The 23,989-nt window shown below is 42.8% G+C and overlaps 1 protein-coding gene across 2 annotated transcripts; it reads left to right on the top strand.

Moving 5' to 3' along the window:
* The first annotated feature begins 7,262 nt into the window (after positions 1-7,262).
* Positions 7,263-22,648, top strand: lnx2b (ligand of numb-protein X 2b). Of its 2 annotated transcripts, none has more exons than XM_031862701.1 (10): positions 7,263-7,500; positions 13,209-13,784; positions 14,887-15,080; positions 16,587-16,786; positions 18,161-18,592; positions 19,545-19,685; positions 20,603-20,777; positions 21,489-21,732; positions 21,820-21,978; positions 22,073-22,648. In XM_031862701.1, the coding sequence occupies exons 2-10, from the start codon at positions 13,378-13,380 to the stop codon at positions 22,206-22,208; spliced, it is 2,088 nt and encodes a 695-aa protein (XP_031718561.1). In that variant the 5' UTR covers positions 7,263-7,500; positions 13,209-13,377; the 3' UTR covers positions 22,209-22,648. The 2 variants fall into 2 exon arrangements, with proteins under 2 accessions (XP_031718561.1, XP_031718562.1); XM_031862702.1 differs by lacking the exon at positions 7,263-7,500 and adding an exon at positions 11,944-12,247.
* Positions 22,649-23,989: the final 1,341 nt, after the last annotated feature.

The following is a 23,989-nucleotide window of genomic DNA, read 5'->3' as shown; positions in this document are numbered from 1 at the left end:
TGTGTGTGTGTGTGTGTGTGTGTGTGTGTGTGTGTGTGTGTGTGTGTCTGTGTGTGAACGGGACACTTCTGAAAACTCAAGAACCAATTCTTGAGTGGAGGTAATTGGACTAATGGTTAAGAAACAAGTGCAGAACTTATCATGTGCGGACAATAAAGTTATAATTAATATTCTACTCAGGCAACCAGGCTACTATTTTAAAGTTGAGGGGTATTTGAATCATGTTAAATGTAAATCAATACAATCTTAGGAGCCAGGATGATAAGCTGGAGAGCTAATTTAAGTCATAACTGGGCTCCGACAGAAGAATACCAAAGTAATACATTTGTACCTCCCCAGAGCAATAAAAGAGCTCACATTGAAATTGCTTTAGAAATTCTTTGATCCCAGATAATGTGATGCCTTCCTTTAAAGATAAGTGGTGTGATGCTGTATCTTATCAATTAATGCTTCAGCAATCAAACAGGGCCCCACCAAGAATCTGTTGCCACTCTGTCTCCTTGGCTGTCCTTCCTCTGCCCTCTACCCACCAGTATTCATAGAGAATACACATAGAGCACTGCCTTCTTCCTGTATGTATGTCCCCCCCCTCCTGAATGAGAACTTCCTCCACGCAGCAAAGTAGTGCGGGAGCAGCCTGCATGGCTTTGTGTCTCTTGGACTGGCACGTAGCAGTAGGTGTAGGCTGGCTGAGGCTTTGTCATTCTCTGGATGTCATGCGCAAGTCAACCCTTGATCTCCCACTTTGAAGTGCACTGCTGGAGGAGACTGAGAGCAGTCTGTGAGCCCACTGCAGTCAGCAGAGGGCGCCTGATACCAGGGAGGCCTGAGTCGCTGTCAGCCCCACAGACTGGTGCAATAAAGATCTCACCTCATTATCTGAGACAGTCACATCACAGGCTTGTGTTTGCAGGGGAGGGGAAAGGGAAGAAAGGGTGGAGGTGGGGGTGGGGAACAGGCTGGAGTTGGGTGACACCAGAGTCTGTCAGTATGTGAGTGTGTCTTTTTTTAAGGGTGGGGGGTGTATTGGTGAGAAAAATCAGGCATAAGTACAATTCACTGCGGCACCACGTTGACACCTCTGCCAACAAGGCTGAGGCCAAACTGCTGCACTCCCCAGCTCACTTCACAGGAACGGGAGACTTGTTATGCATAGGAGCCTAATTTTGCATTAATGGTTTCTGTGATGGGTTAAACTGTGAAAGGTTGTCAGGGTTTGTTAGGAATAGTAAATGCAATTTTGCACCTCATTACTGGGAACAGTCTTTATTACAACAAACACTTAAACTTCTGTTATCTCAGCCCCACAGACCAGTAAATGTGCTTAAATACAGCCTATGAAGTGTCAAATATGCAGTAAATATGTAGCCTTAAGGAGTTAATTTGTGTTTCAAGTGCTGATCCATACATTATTATACTTATGTGGGATTAATTACCCCATGTGCAGTGACATTTTCAATGGAGTTGTGCATTTGTAGTTGCTTACTTTTTAAGAGCAGCTGTGGGGATATACCAAAAAAATAATTGATTTAATAAAACAATTTAATTTGGAATGTGTACAAAATTGTCATTATTTTGTGTGATTTCTATTTAACTTGTAATAACTTAACAAGGAATGATACATCACCCATTTAGTCAGGATGTAGATGACCAGGAGGTCCATTGTCTGTGAGGATGCAGAGGAGAACTTCTGGCAGCTGGTGCCCCCTTACCTTCCCATGTACAGCCAATAAATCAATATCAAATCTAAGGAACAGGAAGCCAGATGGCCTTCCCACAAACCACTAGGCCAGGGCGCTCTCAGGGCCTCCTTGGCTACTGTACCACCGGTGCATGCTGCAACCCTTTGAAGACATACACATTCAACAAGCAGCTCAATGAATGACTAAAGGGAACAAATAAGCTGTTACGACTCTGCTCATTTCAGTGTTTGTGTTTCCATCCACATCAAAGGCCTCAGTCTGTTTGATATGCAGCCCCCACACCTTGAACCGAGCCATGTACAGGTAGAGGGGAGGAGCAGTCCATTGAGAAGCGAGAGGGTCATGTGGCCGCTTCTCTCAGCCCTGGCTCGAGGGCAGTTGACCCAGACGAAGGGTCTTGTGGTGTCTCTTGTTCCCCAGGGAGCTATTGCCCCTTACACCAATCACTGGACACATTATTTATTGGGTGGCCTATTGATTACACGCTTTTAAGGAATATTCACAAGAATTTAGTGCAGTATATTAGAAAATAGGAAACATTTTGCATTTAAAGATTGGAATTAATACAATATTAACAGAAAAGACAAAGGTGTGGGGTAACTGACAGTTGTCTCGGAGTAAGGCCAGAGAGGTCAGTTACCTAAATACATCCCGCCAGCCTCATTTGGATTTCTGTGTAGGCCAGGGGTCAGGTTAAACAGTAGTTTGATTGAATGGCTGTTCACAGGCCAGTGTGAAATGCCAGCTCTATTGCAATGTGGGAGTGGGAAAGAGGGGGTTTCTCTGGCCTTTGTGTGGCCCGCGGTCTTAGAGCACGGACCCATTGTTGGAGGCTGACCAGCCAGCCCCTCAGACTCTCCTTTGCCCTGCTTTGTCTCGAGCAGTGTGACCATTTCCTTCATCCAGGTCAGGGCAGGGTCGTGACTTTGGACACCAGTCCTCCCTGTCTGTCTGCTCAGCCTGCATACTTATAAATGCATCCAACAATGAGACGGGTGCACGGGTGTCACATGTCAGTGTTAAAAAAAATGTATTGGAGTGTTGGAGCAGGTTTCAGCCTTTTTGAAGCAAGAGGATGACAGCAAGAAGATCAGATGTCATCCTGATTCAAAGTCGCAGAAGCAGGACACCAAAATGATACATACAACACTCAAAGTACAATATTAAAGCAACACTGACATGCTTCTTTTTTCTGTGTAGACACTTAAATTGATCTACAATATACAAATCAGAATACTTTTATTGTTACTATCATTTGCATGATGAGAGGTATCTGACCTGCACATTTTTGCGAGTGTATAAAACACTGTACCGCAGACACGGAGCTGAGATAACCTCTTTACTGCCCTGAAGTGTCCGAGTTACGCAACTGTGAAGTTTTAGAAGAGTGGACAGTACCTTCCTTCTATCCCGAGGCTGGACCTGCCTTATCACGGCCTGGCCATCATGGTGATAACAAGAGGAAAGGCCAAAGGGCCGTAAGGAACAGTGTGCATGGTTCAGGTCAACAGTGTGAGGAGGCTGGACTTGAAGGGGAGGGAAGGTGGACAAGAATATTATCTGATAAGAATCACCAAGGTCTTTTGATCTCGGAGGAGCTGATTCTGGGCTACAGGGTGTCATGCTGGGTGGACGAGCAGAACGACACGGCAGGTACAAACATGCGAGCCCTTGAAGATCATCTGGGGCTAAGCATATTTACACAGGGAAGACTGGAAAGACTCTACTGATGCACACACTCAGACACAAAAACCTGTTGTCCTCAGGATTACACACTGTAGTAGCATTCTTTACACATTTAGCATCTTTTTTTAAAACCAGAAAGCACAATAATGCCTTATTTCTGCTCAAGCTAATCCCCTAAATCTGTTTCTATGTTGAAGCCACGATCTGGCATTAAATTCAAAACCAACAACTGACTGTGAGGCCTCTGATGAGAAGCGTAAATGTCAGTGTGGTTCGGTGTGTTTTTGTCTCAAAAGTCACTGATTAAAGGCGTCATGTGGAGGCCAGACAGGACCCGAGGCTGCAGTGCAAGCTGTGGCCTGAACCAAATGCTTTGCTGTCTCACCCAGGGCAAGACGGAGGAGGGACTTCTTTTAGCCTGGTGTGGCCAGAGGGGAGGTTAGCAAGCTGCTGCAGCGTTTAAGTGTCCTTGGTTTCTTAGCAACAGTTAAAAACAAAAGATCTGAAACACATCTATTTGTATCTAAAGCCTCACTCTCTTTCACCAAACACAGCTCATTGAGATGTAGTACTTTGAAGTTTAAGGACATGTTTGATGATATTCTACAACCTTTTTTATTTCTCAATAAATCGGATGAAGAAGACTTAAATTAAAGTATCGTCTTTGTATCTAAAGTCTGCTATTTCTCTGTGCCATAAATCTCAATGAGCCGCATCGTTACACTGGTTGACATCCTTCATCACAATGACTTTATTTTGAGTCAATCCCCTGGAACATCTTCCTGCTGCAGTAAAATACTCACCAAATGTGTAACACTCTGCAGCTGACAATAGTCCCCCCAAAACATGCACTATTTACTCCTGTTTGAGTAATGTTCAGTATAAACTACAGTGCCCAGCCCTTTCAGTCTGTCTGACAAAAGTAAGACTGTTGGTTTTGGTCTTTCTGTGGGATGTGTTGACGATAACTAAAATATTGGATTATTTTCAGTTGTCTGTATTATAGTAAGTGCCAACAGGAGAGGTATCATTCTTCAGACAAATTGAACCAAGTTTCTCCTCACAACTTGAAAATCAAAAATATGATTTCTTTTTTTCATCCTTAGTTCACATCAAGCCAAGACAACAACAGCAAAGTATCAGCAACCTGTTACATCCACGCTCCAATTAAAAGAATTAAGATGTAAGGGGCCTTCATTATCAGCTCTCTCTGAAGGACATCAAAGGGCGTGCTGGAGTGAGACTGCAGCTGCCCTGACGGTGTGAGTTTCTCCTCCAGAGGAACTTGTTTGTGTTGAGGATGTTTACTGATCCCAGGAAAGACAAACAGCCTCTTTCTTGTTTGTTGGTACCGCAGCTCAAACAGTGTGTGTGTGTGTGTGTGTGTGTGTGGGCGCGAGAGAGACAGAGCTGCAGGATGTATTGTATTGTAGCTCAGTGTTTATCTTGTCTCCTGTGTTTTCACCCCATTTCCAAGTTTCCCATCAGAAGACGACCAAAATCAACATTGTGAATTAAATTAGACTGAAAAAAGGCAGCCAAGGCCAACCACAAGACGGTTACACACAGCAGATGTCTACAAAACATCTTCAATCGGCAAAGTCATTGGAATTTCTGATGTTACTATAAGTGAAAGCTTAACTTCAGTCTCATAATCAATTAATTCATTACTCTGCCAAGTAAAAGCAATCCACAATACATTGCCATTAAACGCTTACAGTCCTGAGCATTTCAAGCATCGTAGATATGGTACCTCATCTGAACACACGGTGTCACTCTTTCTCATCTATGCTGATAGAAGTCAGAGGAAATCCTCACATCCAGTCCACATCTGTCAGCAACCATTGAGCTGTCAACTTGTTGAAAACAATGTTATTCATTCATACTGATTTAGAATGATTTAATTGTGCTAAAATGTTTCCTTATTGGAATCAAGTGTGTCACAAGTTCTGAAACCCGTCGAGAACTTGTGACTTGTAATAATTTCATTTAATAATTTAAATGAAATATTAAAACTGTATCGTCTTAAATCTTTTCACTAACATTCAAATCTATTCTGTTATGAAAAATACAGTTTTGGCTCATTTTTTGGAAATTATTTGTTGTATGATGGTCAATGAATTCTGTATATAAATTACTGTTTTATTCAGGCAGGAGGCAAATCATTTAACTTTCCATTAATTCTATAATTCAGTAAATACCGATAGGAAAACATCTTAAACTCCTGGCTGTATTATGAAATACAGACCAATTGACCTCTGTATTGCCACAATGGAGTGTCTCAGTCTGTGAGCTTGTATCAGCAAATGTCACTTTGTATTGAGGTTTCCTACCACCGCTATAAATCCTGGGGGAAACAGGCTTTCACAGAGAAGTTTTATGGCACAGAGACTTCCCTTCTATTCTGCAGGGGGTATGGTGCTTTACACCGAGTGTTCGCGTGTCACTGTCCTTTTAACTGCCACAGTCCCAAAACTATAGAGGTATTTTTCTATTCAGCGTCATCCAGGTGTTCACTTACAGATGTTTTGATAAGACAGGAAGTTTGAAAAACTATTTCAACTGTGTTTACAGTGACTTAAATTAAGTGGGGGAAGAAGAATTCAGGTCTTTTACTTAAGTAAATGTGGACATACACTGTTACAAGCTCTGCATTCAAAAGTAAAAGTAAAAGTACAAAAGTATTCGGCTCACTTTACTTAAAGTGGTAAAACTAGAAGTACTCATTTTGTTCATTATATTCATTATATTATATTACCTCAAACTTGTACTTATGTATGTATACTTGAGTAAATTAACATCCCACCACTGCTTAAATGACTAAAGAGCTGATTACAATTATACAGTTAGATAAACACACCCCAAATTGTTTCAGAATAATCACAGCTAAAGAGCTTACTTTGTTTTGCTTATATGTCTGCCATTTACAAAATATATGATTATTCACTCTGTATGACAATCACTTCAAACACTGTATGTTAATATATACAACGTGTATGTAAAAAGTATTGTCACAGACAACTCTCCAGTATATCACTCGTGTTTGTGATTTATTGCGTCATGGCTGAATAACTCTACAGTTTAGTCTAGCAAGAAATATTGTACTTTTTACTCCTCTACATTTATTTGACAGCATTGTGTTACTATTTTTCAAATTAAGATTTTACATACAAAACAAAGTTTGTAAAATATTATGTTGCTCTTTGTTACACAAAGAATAATTTACAGGAAGATAGAAATTGGACAGTATGATTGCAATCAGCACTTCAGTCATTTAAGCAGTGGTGGAAAGTATCCAGTACATTTACTCAAGCACTGTAGTGAAGTACAAGTCCCCATATTGTACTTTTTACTCCACTACATTTCATAGCTTTAGTTTTTTGCACATTCAAATTAACTTATTATAGGTTAAAATACGCAGTAAAGTAACTAGAATGAATTTACCAGCTGCAACATAAATGTGATGTACACATTAATGCACCATTATAATCCAATACTTTTGACATAAGTAGCCTAAGTAACATTTTGATTGCAGGACTTGTAATGGGGTATTTTTTTACACTGTGGTATTTCTATTTCAGGTTCTGAATACTTCTACCACTGAATACATTGTATAATGAGTTTGGACTATAAGCAGAATAAAACATGCAACAGAATTTGGGTAAAGTACTTTTTTTTATGTACAATTCTGCATGCAAGATTATATTGGTTATTCACTACTTTGGAGACAGGTGAGTAATCCATGTTATAAGTGACTGAAAACCCCATTTTGGATAGATTCAGTAACAGCAGTACTGCGTGTTCACCTGCGTGGACTTCTTCCTGTGCCGCTGAACAGCTTTTGTTTTTGGCTTCCAAGTATGTTTGCTCGAAACTGGGAAAGTCGCCCAGTCTCCGGTAGGTTGAACCACACCTGGGGGCCATTAGGCGGGGAGAACTCAACCACAGCACTGCGGTAAAAAAAAGAAGCCATACATCCTCGTCGGTGAAGAAGCTGTCCAGTGTTTTTAATATAGTGATTGTTTTATATTCAGAGTTCACAGTGTTCTTTGTTCAAGCTAGCGATACGTGAACGTTAGCTAGCTGCTTCCGGAAACCAACCTTCACACAGGTAAGGAGAGTTTCGGTCTCCACTTGAGCCAATTCTGTCCCGTTTATATGTAACCAGACAATCACGGCTGCGTTAACATGTAATATGTGTTTAATGGTTGAATACAGACGTATTAAGAGGCACACATTCACTCATTAAAGTGAGTTATTGTGCTCAAGGTGTGTAGCAGTTAGCGCTGTCTCAGCAGGTTACGAGCTGAAGGTGAAGCCATGTTAACGGCTGTTTTAACCGTGGACCAGATAGATACCTGTGAAGGCTAACCGTCGATACCTCTTCTGTCATCTGGATCTGTCACATCGTGCTCGAGTGATTAGGACCAAACCAGCAGTCGTGAGCTGACAGGGGGAGAGAGAGGGGGGAGAGCAGTGAGTTATTTATGGTCCCAGTGACAACACACACATCCAGGCAAAGTGATTACAAATGTCCTTGTTGCTGTTATTGAGTGCCCCCCCCATGTACTGAAGGGTATCTCTGTAGAGTACCTGGACATAATCCATTTAAATGGTTACAGTCAGTGATGGGGAGCAAAGTACATTTACACAAGTGTACTTTAAGCATTTCTATTCAAGGTTACTTCATACATATCTGGAAACAGGTTTTACTTTGGTTGTCAGAATGCTGTAGTTACTGATGGCATGTTTAACATATCAGTTTATAAATATGATCTGTATTGATCGCGTGATGGGGAAAGTAATAAAGGTATACAAACTGAGTACTTAAAGACAAAGTTAGATGGCAACAGTGGTGTGATGTGACTAATAACAGAAAAGTCCTTTAATGTTTAACAGCACACATACAATTATGGTGATGTAATGATAATCAGGGTGTGTATTAATATGGAAATATACAGCACACACACAAAAGCAAGAGTCATATTTTTCTACCAGCTTTAATTTGGCAATGCCGCTTACATGTTCGTGCTTATTCAAGGAGACAGTCATACCTAGTTTTTACTTTCGTATTGGGGTAGCTTAAAAATAGACACAAATGTTAAAATTGGCCACATCTATTGAGATTATGTGCAGTTACTTCAAAGATCAGTCTTCAAACAGAAGGCTTTTTGTACTTGAGTTTGACAAGTGCAATCTGTACTATTTTAGTCAAGTGTCATCACTATCTTTAGACTTTATATTAAAGTCTGTCCTCAGGGAGATTCTGAACTCAGAATGCTTGCAACAGTACTATGATATTCAAGTTTAAATAACTACCGTCTCGCAAGCAACATGGGAATTTAAAGCACATTTATGCATGTGCATGTGCATGTGAGGTCCAAGCCGGCTAGACAAAAGAGGAGAGACCACACATGAGTTGTAACTAAAGTTTATTTTAAATAACAGGGAAATTTGTGTAAAGAAACTAAATGTAACAGTACAGAGTGGAAACCAGAGGGAGAGAGACCGACTGCCACCAGTTTATGTTGTTCTCAGTCCCTTAAAACCAACTTCAGGTTATCCACCCTCAGATATCTGCAACCTTGGTATCGGAGGAAGCATCTTTAGACGAGAGAGGGGGACAATCATGGTTATAGTGGGTGTGGTTAAAGGCAAAGCAAAACCATACATGTGGGGCCAGCCACACGACACTACCAAACCTGATATAAAACAAATCTAAAATCATCTGACATACTGCCAACTATACAAGCCCAACCCTCGTCTTCAGGTAGTTATTGATAGGTGGGCTCTTATTCACTGGAAACCAGTGTGTTCAGAATGTCCCTGCAGTGCAGTTACCACCAGAAAGCCACCGACATGATCCAGAGCATACAGCTGTACCTGCTTTTACTGCCACTTTAGGAGATCAAGTCAACAAACTAAATGGGGGAGAACATCAGTAACCAAAAAAAAGACACAAAATGCACAATTGAGTAACGTTTTAACAAAAAGACTCAAGGACAAGAGTGGAATATTGCTCTGCCTCGTAAGAAACAAAAACTCATGATACGCCCCACATTTGCATTTTAAAGTAGGCACAGTCTGCAATTTGGAGCCCACATCTCTACATGCAAGTTACCAAACCCCCATAGTCACAGGAGGTAGCACCACCACAAACCACAGCAATCCAAATTACCACACAGCCTGGACTCCATCTTACCAAAGTGGTTCATTTGATCCCAAAACGACCCTCCAATTTGTCACAACCCAGCTCAAGGCTGGACAAAGGAGGGGAGACCGCACATGAGTTGTAACTAAAAAGACGTGTAGTTTACAGAGCTTAGTGTGGCGATAAACTACATGTAACAAAACAAGCCAGGGGTGGAGAACGATTGACCAACTGCCACCAGCTTTTATAGTTTTGCAGCCAGACCAGGTGCGCTGCAGCTCCCTGATGACCCGACTCCTCCAACCAGGCTCCTGCAGGGAGAGAGGGTCATGAATACGAAGGTAACATCCATGGCTGATGATAAGTTAATACCATGGGTGGTGTTTGTTTTGGTATGTGCAGGCGAGACACTCATACCAGACCACGCGTGAGTGCAGCGAGGCTGACAATCCAACTGGTTTGGTTGTGTGAAAGTACAAACTGGTGTGAAGTTGGGAGTTGAAAAGACTTTGGAGAATAAAGGTTTTAATGTCACATGAGGATTTGCGTTGTTGAGGATTCCCTGCATACAGATAGATACACAATGCAAATATTGTTCTTTGTATTCAAAGCAGGATACTTTGCATGTTGTTTCTACACCAGTTACATAATGTTCAAGCAGCGCTCTAAATAGATGGTATTTTATTTTAATTACTAATTAGAGAAAATATCCATGTAACTTTAATGTAATGTTTAATTGATGCCATAAAAGTTTAATCTTAGACGTGTTGGAGCTCTTCACTTGATTATGTCATACTCAAACACTGATGATTAACTGTCATTCACCTCTGGGCAGCAATTTGATTCATTCTCCCTTTTATGTTTTCTGTATTTATTTACAGTGTGTTGGTTAGTACCAGACGTTGGTGTAAGACAGAGGGAGACGAGACACGCCTCCCTGTCTCAATTATTTGTCTAGCAAGGTTTCACCTGCGTTCGCTGAGGGTGTGGCGGACCGCACATGTGACTGAACCATATCGACGATCAAAGCGAGTGATTTTGGCTCAGCTTCGAGGGAACTGCCCCCTCTTGTAATCCTCTGGGAGACTGGAGGACACTGTAGGGCCACGGACATTTCCCGCTCAGGCTGTCACATGATTACAAGGCATTTTGAGGCATTAAGGCTGGTCGTATTGAGCGGCTTTGGTTTTCTCTAAACCTGTAAAAACATATTTCTACTGCCTATTGTGAAGCTGTCTTGTGTTGGTTTCACACACATGAACTTTAACAATAGTCTAAAATGTTTCTTTCAGTGTGGGATTCCTTTGAAATCATTTTCTCGCCTCAGGTTAGGGATTAGGATTAAACTAGGTACATGTACTTGTGATGTTGAGGTAGATTAATGGTGATATAGAGACAGACTTTCTTAGGGAAACTCAAGACTAGAGAATTTTTCTTGAAGCAGTAGATGACTTATGACTGAAAAATGTCCTGTGGAGATGTCCTCAGATTGCCTTTTTTCTCTGACCAACAGTTCAAAACCCAAAGATATTAGGTTTAGAGCTGCAACACTTACTTTCCATTAATTTGCTCTATTAATCGTTTGACCTATAGAATTTCCAAAAATGGTGAAACAATGCCCATGACAATTTACCCAGACCAAGGGTCCAAAACCTAAAAGTAGTCACTTGATATAAAACAGAGAAAAGCAGCAACGATTGCATATAAAAGGCTGTCAACGATAAATCAACTAATCGATTCACTGAATCGATCGACTTATCCGAGTCTCCATGTCACGAGGAGGATCTGAAGAAAGACGAGCACCGTTTCTTGATGCCATGCCGTATCCTTGAGAAACACGGAGATATTTACTGCTGTGGAAGTGGTGGACGGTGATAGATGGCCTCAGAGACGGCCATCTTCAGACCCGGTAAGCAGGAGGGTACCGGTCATCTCCAGGGTCGCTGTATGTCTTCCTGTGAAGATGACCTCTGCTCTAATGAAGACATGCTTCATCCTCAGTGGAACCCGTCGGGTGCTCTCTGTGACTCCCAGCTAGTGCACGCCACTTTATCCCAGAGCAAATAATACACCTTGGGTATACATTCTTGCACCACATCATTTGATTTCCAAATAAATGGAACACAGCCTGGTTTCTACTGTGCTTCCCTCTCTCTGGGCTACAGGATCCATGAGCCCCTATCCATTACAGGACAAGGTATCACTTGTACAAAGAGGGAAAGAAGACCTGTGTGATCTCCGCCAGTGTGCACGTATGTTGAGAGGTGTGCGCACACACGCGTATATTTCCAGATGGTGTGTTGTGTGTTTGCATGCAATCAGTCGTCGAGCTACTGAGAGCACTTTACCTGTAGTAGTGCAACATCAGCAGTCTGAGCACCCCCCCCCCCAACATACACCCAAACAGTCACACGTACACACACTTTCCTTTCACTCTGCCTAGTTACACCAATCCCCCACTGCATTACTTACACCAATCCCCCACTGCATTACTTACACCGGTGCAGTCAGAGCTCGTACACATCCATGCTCATGCACACAAATATGTGTCCGCACACACACACACACACACGGACATTATTCTGACGGTGTGCTGCTGGAGAGGCAGGGCTCTGGTTTCATTCAGGCTTCAGGCAGCTGTGAGGTTAGAGTCTCGTGTTTGCGTGCAGTGGCTACGAGGCGCTTGACAACAAAGGTATCAGCTCGGGTGAGTCGCTCCAAGGCAATATCATTAAAGATAATCTGTCTTTTTGTGACTGAAGTCTTGGACTGGGGTCACATAGAGAGAGGAAACTAAACGTAGTGAGTTCATTGTAGAGGCTTTGTTTTCTTTCTTTTGTATGTGGTAATGTGCAAGAGAATATCTTTCTGTACTCCTTTGTGTTTTTAGGACAAAGTCGTGCATCTCAAGGTGGTGTTTGTTCATTTTTGAACGCATGAAGTCTTCTGAAAATGATGTTTGTGAAAGTGTTCAGCACAAAACTCCTTAGACGTATTAGAGGCACATATAACCTGTCGTACGAAAGCTACTAATTGCAACTAAATGGCACTTTTTGCTTCTAACCATAGTGAGCAGTTAATACATCTACACACACGCTGTTGTATTGGCTGCAATTCATCTTACAAGCTAGTTTTATGAGATCTAACGTAATGTATTTGGTGTAATTTATGATGTGTCAATATATTGGATATATTTGTTCATAATTGTGGCCAAAAGTTTCTCCAAAGAATGTGATGCTAATCAGCTTTCTCCTTATGAGAGAATTAAATGAGATTAGGAGCCGCACAAAGGGATGGAGACTACTGCCGATTGAGAGCAAGGGGTCATTAGTGATGGGGGTTGCATTTCTGCCCAGTTCATTCAAAATTCTTACTGCGGTGTAGTGCCATGCCTTTGTTCCTTCACATTAGCAGGGGTTTGACTTCAGTCAGGTTTTTTCTCTTGCCTCATTTCACAGAGTTTAGCCCTCTCAGTGTGGAGCATGCTGACTTTTAGCTGAGATGAGAATTCCTTTTGTCCCTCAGGAAACTAGCTGAGAGGAAGCAGCTGCAGCTTGCTGCCATATTGCTGCTGCTCTGTGGATTTGTCATTTCCTGTGGAGCTGGCCAGTATGAAGAGGAACAGTCCAACTTCTGCATTAGACCAATCTGTGTTTCTCTCTCAACAGAAAATCAAAATGAAGACATGAAGACTCTGGATCATCGTTTCATTTTCACAGTTTGAATGGATTTTTAGTTCCGGACATGCAGACATAGATGTATGACCAGACACGGTTTTAAGGATATAAGAGGGCGCTGATCATTTCCAGAGAATTTCGGACTGATCTTCTTCAGCCAATGGCTACAACAGAAACCAAAGTCGCAGGCAGCGTTAGCACCGCGGGTCTGTCGTGGGCGCGGGTGTGTAAGGAGTGTGGCCAGCAGCACGAGGGCTTGGACTGCCACCTGTATGAGTACCAGGATGAGGTGGACGATGAACTGGTTTGCCACATCTGCCTGCAGCCCCTCCTCAGACCTATGGACACCCCTTGTGGCCACACGTACTGCTTTCATTGTCTGAGCAACTTCTTGAAAGAGCAGGACTTCTGCCCCGTGGACCGCCTGCGGCTGCAGTTGCATCAATGCCGTCCCTCCAGCCTGCTGGTCAGGAACCTGCTGGACAAGCTGACTGTGATGTGTCCCCACTCCGCAGAGTGTCAGCAGCAGATGCAGCGCTGCGAGCTGCAGCCTCACCTGCACAACAGGTAAGACTCTGACAGGTCATGACGGCAGTTTTAGTGGATATTGGTAAACCTTTACACGGCTGAAATGATCGGTCACGACGATGTGTATGATTTTAGACGGGAATGCTAAATATTATGTCACCGGTCATGTGGTCATTAAGGGAATAGTTTGATATCACTATCATATCTGTTGGTTTGATATGAAGCTACAGCCAGTTAGCGTAGCTCAGCATAAAGGCTGAACACATGGGGAGATGTCTACCTTTGTTTGGCTCTGTCTGCCTACCTCCACCTCTTAAATTCACACAGCCTTTATGTTTAATCCATATATAATTGAAGTGTAAAAATGAAAAATTGCAACTTGCTTAAACTTTTGTATTTAACCCACATACAAAAGCAAAAAAAGCTGACTAGTGTATTTCCCAAATTGTCAAACTATTCCTCAAAGTGGAAGAATGTTACTGTACAGTGTATTAAACTTCTGATACCCCCATATACATATACTGCATGCACGCGTCTCCACTTTAAGGTAAACCTAAGATCTAACTGTCCTCCTCTTCATGCCCTCTCAGGCTGTGTTCTCCTCTTCTTGAAGCTGTGTTCCTGGTAGCTCAGTCCCTCTATTGACGCAGAAACAGCTAATTATTGAGCTCAAGGGGATGTGCGGGTCAGCCGACTTGTTTTTCGCATGGCCGGTGTGGTGCTTATCATCCTGGTGGCCAGCCATGACGCAGGCAGTTGTGGGCGGCAGATAGTCCTGCTGCAGCCTCACTGAGCAAACAATGAGGAGGCAAGGTTCAGGCATGAAGAACAAGCAGCAGTCCCAGCACTCTGACTGAATTAATGAGACTGAACCTGTCTCACCCAGACACACTGCAATGCAGTATAACTGTCCTCATCTGCATTGGGCTTCTCCTCTGAATCCTGTGCATTCTTGTCTCCTCTTTGCCCTCTCAAAACACTTTTAAACCTCCATTTTTGTTTATGTTCATTCATCTCTGGCACATTTAAGAACACCCCCTTCTAATTTCCTCATAAAGGTTGCGTGTTTAAAAATCACTGGTCGATTATCAGCCGTGTCATTCTCTTTACCAGTTTCCTCCATGTTCCTATCTTTCCTCAGATGTCCTGTTTTTAGAAGACTGAGGGAGGAAGCAGAGAAGAGGAAGAGGCCCTCGTGGAACGAGCTAAAGGGGCGTAAGGGTGACGTGGAGTCTTCTGGTGATGCTAAACATTCAACAACACAGTCCCGAAATCCCACCAGAGATCAGCCTGAGCCCGGGCTGATTAATCCTGCCTATGAAGAAAGTGAGGAAGGTATGGAGTCATTTTATGCTACTTACAGCCACCACTGTATCAGCCACTCTCTGTTTTCAGCACAAGAACGAGAACTTTTCTGTTTTCTTTGTACCCACGTACACACAAACCACCACTTCTATGCAAATGATCTGCGATAGGAGGTTGGTAAACTCTTTGACACAGAATAATGTTTATCGAAGTTTCTAGGTTGAATAGAAATAGTGATTGCAGAAAACTTACATCATTGTGCCCGTCGCCTTTCAGCGTGCGTGGGTGTCGAGACACAGACGGGAATTAGTGATGTTTTCAGCCTCGAGGTTCCATCACAGGTGAATCATCAGCCAGGTTGTAGGATCGTGTATTAGCCCACAGATGTGGTAACCAGATGTCTCATCTCCTTCAAAGCATCCTGCAAGCCAGAACCAGGGGCAACATTCCAATCTAACACAGTTGCCAGGCAACTGGTAAACAGTGTCGGCAGAGGAGTTTCCGTTATGTTGTCATAATCTCTGTTTTAATCAGATTACTCCTTTTATGCTGTTAAAATCTGAAAGGAAAATACAACAAGCTTAAACTTTTAAATTGTGCAATGAAGCTTTATGTTCATTGATTGTTGAAATGATATTTTTTATTTAGCATTTAAAATCGCAGCAGGTTGCTTCATTTAGGTTGAGCTATCTCCTGAATTGATGCCGTTGTTCTGTTTGTGGGACTAAAATGATTGGTAGCACTGCGGAGGAGTGAGCTGCAGCATGTCAAATCTTACTGGTCTGAGTGTTCGCTGAGATCAACACCACGGTGGAGATACTTCAGAGAGTTAGAACGATGTCATTGTGATGATTAGAAGTTGAGGTCGATTGTGTTTCACTCTGTTTCCTGTCTAACGTCTCTGTTTACTGTGTACTGTAACAAAAAGTCCCCTCAAGTTCAAAAACTGGTTATTGGTCCACTCAGCATTGTGTAATTGTGTGCATGTCTCTACTGGTAAAGTTCTACCCCAGAGATTCTGTAAATACTGTTGTTTTTGTTTGTTTTGCTGAGAGTTCGATGAGAAGGTGAATATCTATGTCTATGCATTCAGTAAAGAGAAAGGAACAAGATAGACTCGGCTTATTAAATAAACGTCAGAATAGTCTCTGTGAGGGATATAATTAACAAAAACCTGAACCACCTTTTTATCAGTTTACAATTACATTGTAATCACAACATGTTGTTCTGCCAAGCAGTGTCTCCCTGGTCATGTTTTAAATGATAAATTGCTGTTTTAGCCATCTTTTCTACAAGTTATAGTGACAATTTACAAAATTTTTGATCCGTGGGAACATGGAGACATCACTGCAGTGAAGTCAGGTGGGGCCAGAGAAACACAAGCGGTCAGATATAATAAGTGGTAAACAAGCCAACAGATGATCCAAACCACTTTATTTGGTTAGTGAATGTCTGAAATAATCCGTCCTTGCAGGGGAAGGCTGTGTGCTTGTATAAACAGCTATATTTACTCCACTCTGTTCCTCTTCCCTCCAGACAACACCCCCCTGCGGTCCAGTCTGGTGGCCGAGTCCATTGTGGTGGAGCTGTTCAGAGAGGAGCCGGAGGAGGAGCTGGGCCTTCGCATCGTGGGGGGGAAAGACACACCGCTGGGGAACATAGTCATCCAGGAGATTGTCCGAGACTCGCTAGCAGCTCGTGATGGCCGACTGGCCCCGGGGGACCACATCTTAGAGGTGAGAGCGACTCAGAAATCCAACGAGGAAAGTCTTCATCGTATCCCGGTGGCGTAGCGTGACACTGTTCACTTAAGAATATTTTAGCATAAACACCTTGTCACTCAATTCTCAAGGCATCGTAAACACGGTGCTTTGCAGCAGGGCATGGGAGGGTAGATATTCAAGACGAACAAGTTTTAGCTCCATGGTAACAAGGCGTGGTAAATATTATTCCTGGGCCAACATGCCAGCGTAAGCAGCTCTACCCGGTTGTTGTTGTTGTTGCCACTGATCGACTTTAGCACCTTTCTGTTTGAGAGGGTTCAAACATGAAGGGGAGTTAATCTGTTGTCTTTGAACCAGAGTTATTAGGAGACTAGAGGGGCACTGTTAGAGGGCGCAATGCAGCTTCCTTAAGTGTCTTCCTTGTTTCCTTGCTACACTCGCCCACTGTAGCAACCAAGCAATAGGATTGGCCAGGTGTCCATGCTCGCCACGGTATTTGTTCAGGTCCACTGCTCTGACCAATGCCTAACCTTAACCACTTGTCTTTGCCTCAACCAGCTACACAGGGCGGGTCTTGTTAAGTAATGCAGTGGGATTCATAATTAACCCCACTTCGCCAAGTATCATGACAATCGGTTTTTACGTTTTTATTACCATATCCCAGAGCCCAATGTGACGTGTTGTTTTGTCCATCCAAAAGTCCAAATCCACAAATCTTCACTTTTCCAAGTAAGAACCTGGACTCATCAAATGTTTATCCTCGAACACATTTGTTTTCCTTCAGAGGAGAATGGAAGTGCAGAATATAGGTGAAGATTTTAATAAGTTGTGGTTTATCTTATCTTATCTCGTCCTCCTCCTTGTGTTTCTACCCTCCGGTTCTCCTGGAATGCGGTACTGCTGTAAACCGAGCTCATAGACTGTTTCAGCTTCGGCTCTGGCATCCCTGCTTCGGTGTGTCCTCCAAAATGTTGCTTTTCCTCCAAAGCCAACCGATCCCAAGCCTGGAAATGAAAACAAAAGCTGCCTTCAGGATGTGAAACATTAACTGCAGTTTTTTTTCGGCTTGGTGGAAAGCTGGTGGATGTAAAAAGATACGGCGACTCAATTGTACTCTTCCCCTTGAATCCATTTTCATGAAGGTCTAATTTCACATTAGATTTGTGAGGCATGTATCACTTTGACATGATTTATGACGATACCTTGTAACTAGTATCTGCTCTAGTTCTGATTATTCTGATCACAGTTCCTCTTTTTGGCCTGATTACAAACTAAATTACTTTATCTTGCTTCTCTGCTCAACAAAAAAAACGTTCTATATATGTACTGCAATGATTAGGCCGCTGCACCACTGACTGCTGTTTCTTCTCTCTGTCGTGTCTCCAGGTGAATGATGTCAGCCTGGCTTCAGTCCCCCACGCCCGAGCCATCTCAGTGCTCCGCCAGCCTTCCCTCCTCCGGCTCACTGTCATGCAGGAGAAAGGTTTCAAGACGAGGGATCCGCGGTCTGATCATCACGCTTCCTCTTGCATCACGTCCACCGCCTCCCAGCCCTCTCACAGTCCCCACGTCAACGCTACCTCCAATCACAACCCCGGCACGGTCCTGCAGGTGACGCTAATGAAGAGTCTGCGCACCGAACCGCTCGGCATCAAACTCATCCGCAAATCCGAAGAGAGCGGGGTTTTCATCCTGGACCTGCTGTCGGGTGGTTTAGCGGCCAAAGACGGAAAACTGAGGAACAATGACAAGGTGTTGGCCATCAATGGACACGACCTGAGGCACGGTACACCTGAGAGCGCTGCCCAGATCATACAGGTAACTACATTAACTACAAGTGACACTCTACAGCAGCAAAGACCATTTTCTAAAGCATGCCTTATGTTTAAAGACCGATTCCCTTTCTTCCAGAGTTCATTTCGTTATGTTGAAAATGTAGTTATTGCGGTAATGTAGTTGTGAGCATGAACTAGTTTGAACTCATCTGTGTTGGTGCATTTAAAGAATTACAGACAGATTTGGTTTGATAGTTGCCAGAAAGTATTGTACTGATTAACTTTGTTTCTTATTTTATATCAAACCGAGGCTGAGAAACGAAGAAAACAAACAATATGCAAACATGTACATTCTGAAAAGGATAATGTGAATTATGTAGTTAAATCATAAAAAGACGATTCGGCTGTTGTAAGTTTCCTACTACCAGCTGTTTCCCGCAAGCACTTGAATGTAGAAAAAAAGAGACTTTAAGAACAGTCACTGCTTTCAATTACTTTTGCAAAGATGTAACATTACAAAAAACAAGAAGTTGCAGCATTCATCACTTCACACAATGCAAAAGTGATCGATAAGAGCGAACAAGATGCCGACCAATGAGTCTTACAAGCAGTTGGGCGACTAATTGTACCCATGTAAGATTGTGCTGAGCGTGGCGCATTAGGAGAGCATGAGTTTACCAAAGAAATGTGCCAATTCTAGGATCTTTTGGTCTGATAGTGGCAGTAAAGGAGAGGTCACGGGGTCACCATATTCACTAAAACAATCCGCTGGGGACCATGAACACCCACAGAAAGTGTCATGGCTTTTTGGATAGTTCTGGTCCAGATATGTTGCTCAAAAGAAGAATTGAAAGATGGGTCAACATTGCCATAGACTCCACTGCTATCAGGGTAAAAATAAAGTTATAAATAAAACTATTATGATCCAAAGGCTGCCAGGAAAGTAGCCATATGTATTTGCTGTGGTATTATTTGCCTTTTGTGTGTGCTTTTAGGCGAGTGAGGTGCGTGTGAACTTTGTGGTGATGAGACCTGCAGACGCTCAGGAAGAAGGAGGCAGCAGAGAGGGACAACACAGCAGAGCAAACAGGAGGCCTGAGCCGCAGTACTTCAGGCGCCGGTCCACCTACATGAAGGTAATACAGAAAACTTCCTCGCAAACTAATCCTCAAAACTACTTTTTAAATAAAATATTTTCATCCACATTTATTTTGACCCTTGCCAGCTGTTGGCCTCTGGAATTCTAACTTCCTTTTACACCACTGACCAGCGGCCTCGCAGCACCTCACAAACGTTACATGTTTCTGTTTACACAGTGTAATTGTGACGATCGCTCCTTTGTCAGTCACACTCACTTGTACCATACACTGTCAGTAAAAAGAATAGCACCCCCCCTCCCCCCAGTTAGGGGGGAGAAGCTTTGAGAGCAGACACCTGCATCGGTGAGCGGAGATGAAAGCCCTTCTCCGGGCCTCCCTCTGTCCTGATCAAAAGGCCTGGGGTGCTGCTCACTCTGCCGCTACAGGGCCACTGTCTTGTTGTTTTTTGGTTGTTTCTTTGGGTGGCAGAGGATCAAAGCTGGTAACAGTTAGCTTTCGCCTACAGAGTCGAGCCTTTTAGTCTTGCTGGGGGGGGGGGGGGGATGGGTTCCCTGCTGGGGGGAGGAAGAGCCCCCTCCTCCCCCCCCTCCCCAAGCTTCCCCTCTGATGGTTTACAGACTCCACAGAAAAACAAGGAGGCTGGCTGAAGCTGTCATTTTCCACACATCTTGTCCACTACGAGAGCTTAGTGTTGATCCTCACACGTTACCTCCACCCTTACCTCTCAGCTCCTTCTCAAATGTTTCACATTTGTTTCTACGAGTGGTTTTGTGAGAGGAATCCATTAAGTCACAGGATCCTGGAGAGGCTCGTGTGTGTGTTTGTCAAACAAAATAAGATAAAACTGTACTTCTTGTAGAGAATTTGTGAAACATGGCCTCCCATCATTACGTAACAACTCCTTATGGTGCGTTTGTCGTTGCTTAGTATTCATTTGTTCATTGTTCCTAAAGGATCCTCCAGGTGGGTTTTCCAGCCAGGAGAAGACTGTGAGTCTGAAGAAGGAGCCTCGGCTCTCTCTGGGCATCACCATCGCCGGGGGGAGGGACTGTCGCAGCCGTCTGCCCGTTTACATCACGAGTGTGCAGCCTGTCGGCTGTCTTCACCGAGACGGCACCATCAAAAGAGGTACAAAGCGACATCTGGTGATGTGTGATTTTGACGTTGAAGGAACTCGTACTGAAAGCTTTATACTTTATACAGTTTGTCTTTGTAATGTTATTCATTTTGGAGAGGGTTACATCTAATTATTATTTTCATTATCTGTAGATTTTTTATTTTATTTAATAATTAGTCTATAAAATGACGTAAAATTGTGAAAAATGTCCGCTATATTTTGGCTTTTGTATATTTTGCGTGACCAAAGATATTCACTTCACTTCTCACATTTCAGAAGCTGGAAGCAGCACCTTTGTGGTATTTTTACTAAAATTACTAAAACTGATTTTCAAAATAGTTACCGATGAATTTTCCGTCAATCAACAAATCAATTGATCAACTAATTGTTGCAACTCTAATCGTGGCTAAATTTAAATGCACATGGAGTGTAATTCTTCATATTTGAATAAATACACTGAACTTAGTAGCTGTTCATGGGAAACCGTTTCCCATGAACATGTGCTCGACTTAGAATACGTCCACATTAAGACATTTAAATTTGTAAATGCATCCTTTCATCTCTGTTTCGTCCCTCCATCAAGACTAACACAGCGGTCTTTTAAATGGCGTTTTCTAACTTAGAAAGCTTGATTTTGACGTATACTTTGTTTTTACAACAGAGATCCTCTTAAATAAAATGTCTTTTACCATGTTCACAACATCATGTGTGCGTTTCCTCAGGCGACGTTCTGCTGAGCATCAATGGCGTCGATCTGACCCAGTTGACCTACAACGAGGCTGTTTCTGTGCTGAAGACTCAGACAGCTCAGTCCCAGGTGGCGCTCCGTGCCATCCAGACCCTCTCAGAGGACTCGGAGGAGGACGCCGAGGCTGCCAGCAAGGACGAACTGGACGCTGTGGACGACCCACGAGACGACGCCCTCAACTGGACACCACTGTGGACTCGCTGGCTGGGATTACCAAGGTAGAGCCTGAATTCTGTTCCTCCACTTCAAGTGCATTCACTTAATTTGGATGTGAGAGACTCTGACTGTGCCTTTGTTCGTCTCAGCCCCATGCACTGGTGCCGGGACATCGTCCTACAGAAGACCAACAACGAGAGCTGGGGCTTCAGTATCGTCGGCGGCTACGAGGAGAGCCACGGCCAGCAGCCTTTCTTCATCAAAACCATTGTGCCTGGTACACCTGCTCACTTCGACGGACGCCTCAAGTAAGTGAAGCCCAGTTCGACTCCCACACGACACGTAATCAGCTCCGGCATCCTTTCATCCCTCTCAACATTAACGGTCTGTGGTTCCCTCCAGCTGCGGCGATGAGATTGTGGCGGTGAATGGAGCCACAACGGTGGGAATGAACAACTCCTCTCTCATCCCCATGCTGAAGCTGCAGAAGAATAAAGTCACACTGACTGTGGTGTCCTGGCCTGGGAGTCTCGCGTAGCAAAACACACCTGCACATTCACTCTCTTTTCTTTCCGTCACCCTCGTTAATTGTTCACATGATACTCGCCCTGTTCAGCTGCATTCTTCACCGGGGCGCTCACTGTCGCCTCCCGTATGTAACTCTTCGTTCGGTTGCGTTGATGTTCCTTCTGTGTAATACAGAAGACGTTCGCTAAAGAACCATCCTGTGTACAATAGAAATGACTCTCCCAAGCTCGTTTGAAGCAGGCTGTTTGTTTCAGTGTCCTCTCACACTCAAAGGGCAGATGTTTGCACAAAGTGGGATTAATCAGGGTGCAAAAATGATGACAATCAGTGAGCTATATTCTATGGACAAACTGGAAGGATGGTTGTTGAGTACTTCATGTATTTCTTTGCTTTCCTGTTAAATAATAATACGATATATTTAGACAGTTGAGATGAAGAATTATATATATATATATATATAGTGGACTACATATATATATATAGTGGACTACATATATATATATATATATATATAGTGGACTACATATAACAAAAATGGTTGCTGATGTACTAGACTCATGCCAAAGACAGAAGAATCATCCTGTCCTGTAGCTTTTATACCACTAGTGTGATTTTATCAACTTAATTTACACTTTTAAAATGTGCATCAGAATGATGAAGCAATGACGGAATTCAGTTAAATTGAGTCAAAGTGACATTAAGGGTAAAATCAACAGCTGCCGCTACAAAAAGAGACTTTGGTTTAACAGGGAGGAAACCGGCAGAGAGCATTTAATCAGAATTGGCCCGGGTTTATTAGCGAATTCTGCAACAGGAAATAAACTTTTATATTGTTGTTTAAAACTGTGAGCTGGTCTATAGAAGCATTATATAATACTGAATGACTTTGATGAGCGTGTGCCTTGTAGATATTGAAGGACAAACCAGAATGTATACTAGCCTTAAATTTCCACTGTACCAAAATGTGTTTCCCATCATTGTTCCCTCACAAACTGAATTTCAAAGGACAACAGCTTTGTTCAGATAAATGTGTGTTACCTCGTTCTTCTTTGTGTCAACACGTTCCCTGTGGCCTTTCTTGTGCATCAATTGAGACGAGACTTATTGAATTCAGAATTTGTTTTTCGAGACTGGCAGTGGAATACAGTGTATACAGTTGGTAATGTGTGTATTAGCCCGTCCACTGTTTTATTATGTTCAATAAAATCAGAACAAATCATGCTGTTCTTCTGTTTGTTGTGGCGTATCAGATCAAATATTTCAGATTCACAATTTGTTCCTGAAGTATCCGTAAAGTGGTAAATAAACGTACATATTTGAATATAAATGTTACTGGACTTCACAAGCTGCTATTGGTTCCAGTCTCATAATGGGCAGGGACATCAGAGGGGTTTTGTAGCTACGCCATGTTCTCTGGTAAAATACATATTCATATAATGAACTACAGGACGAGTCAGAAATGTCTAATAAACTGTACATGTTTAGTACATGTTAGTCTGTTCATGGCTCAGTCTGACACCTAGTGGACACAAACTGTATAGAATACAGAAGTAACCCAGGTTTTTACTGAGTTTAGTCTCAATATGAAATGTTTTTTCACATTCAACTTTTGCTCAGCAGTCATGTGTACATTAAAAATGGCCAAACTTGCACAACATCTGGGTACAAAGACTGTTATGGATTAAATAAGACAATGGTGGTTCAGAATGGCTACAATGTTTTTACAATCTCTCTCTCTCTCTCTCACACACACACACACACACACACACACACACACACACACACACACAC

This window comes from Anarrhichthys ocellatus, unplaced genomic scaffold (genome assembly GCF_004355925.1).
Source record: "Anarrhichthys ocellatus isolate YVR2014 unplaced genomic scaffold, GSC_Weel_1.0 scaffold27, whole genome shotgun sequence".
Taxonomy (NCBI): Eukaryota; Metazoa; Chordata; class Actinopteri; order Perciformes; family Anarhichadidae; genus Anarrhichthys; species Anarrhichthys ocellatus.
Note: the sequence above shows the minus strand (reverse complement) of the source record. Positions and strands in the feature narration are given on the sequence as shown.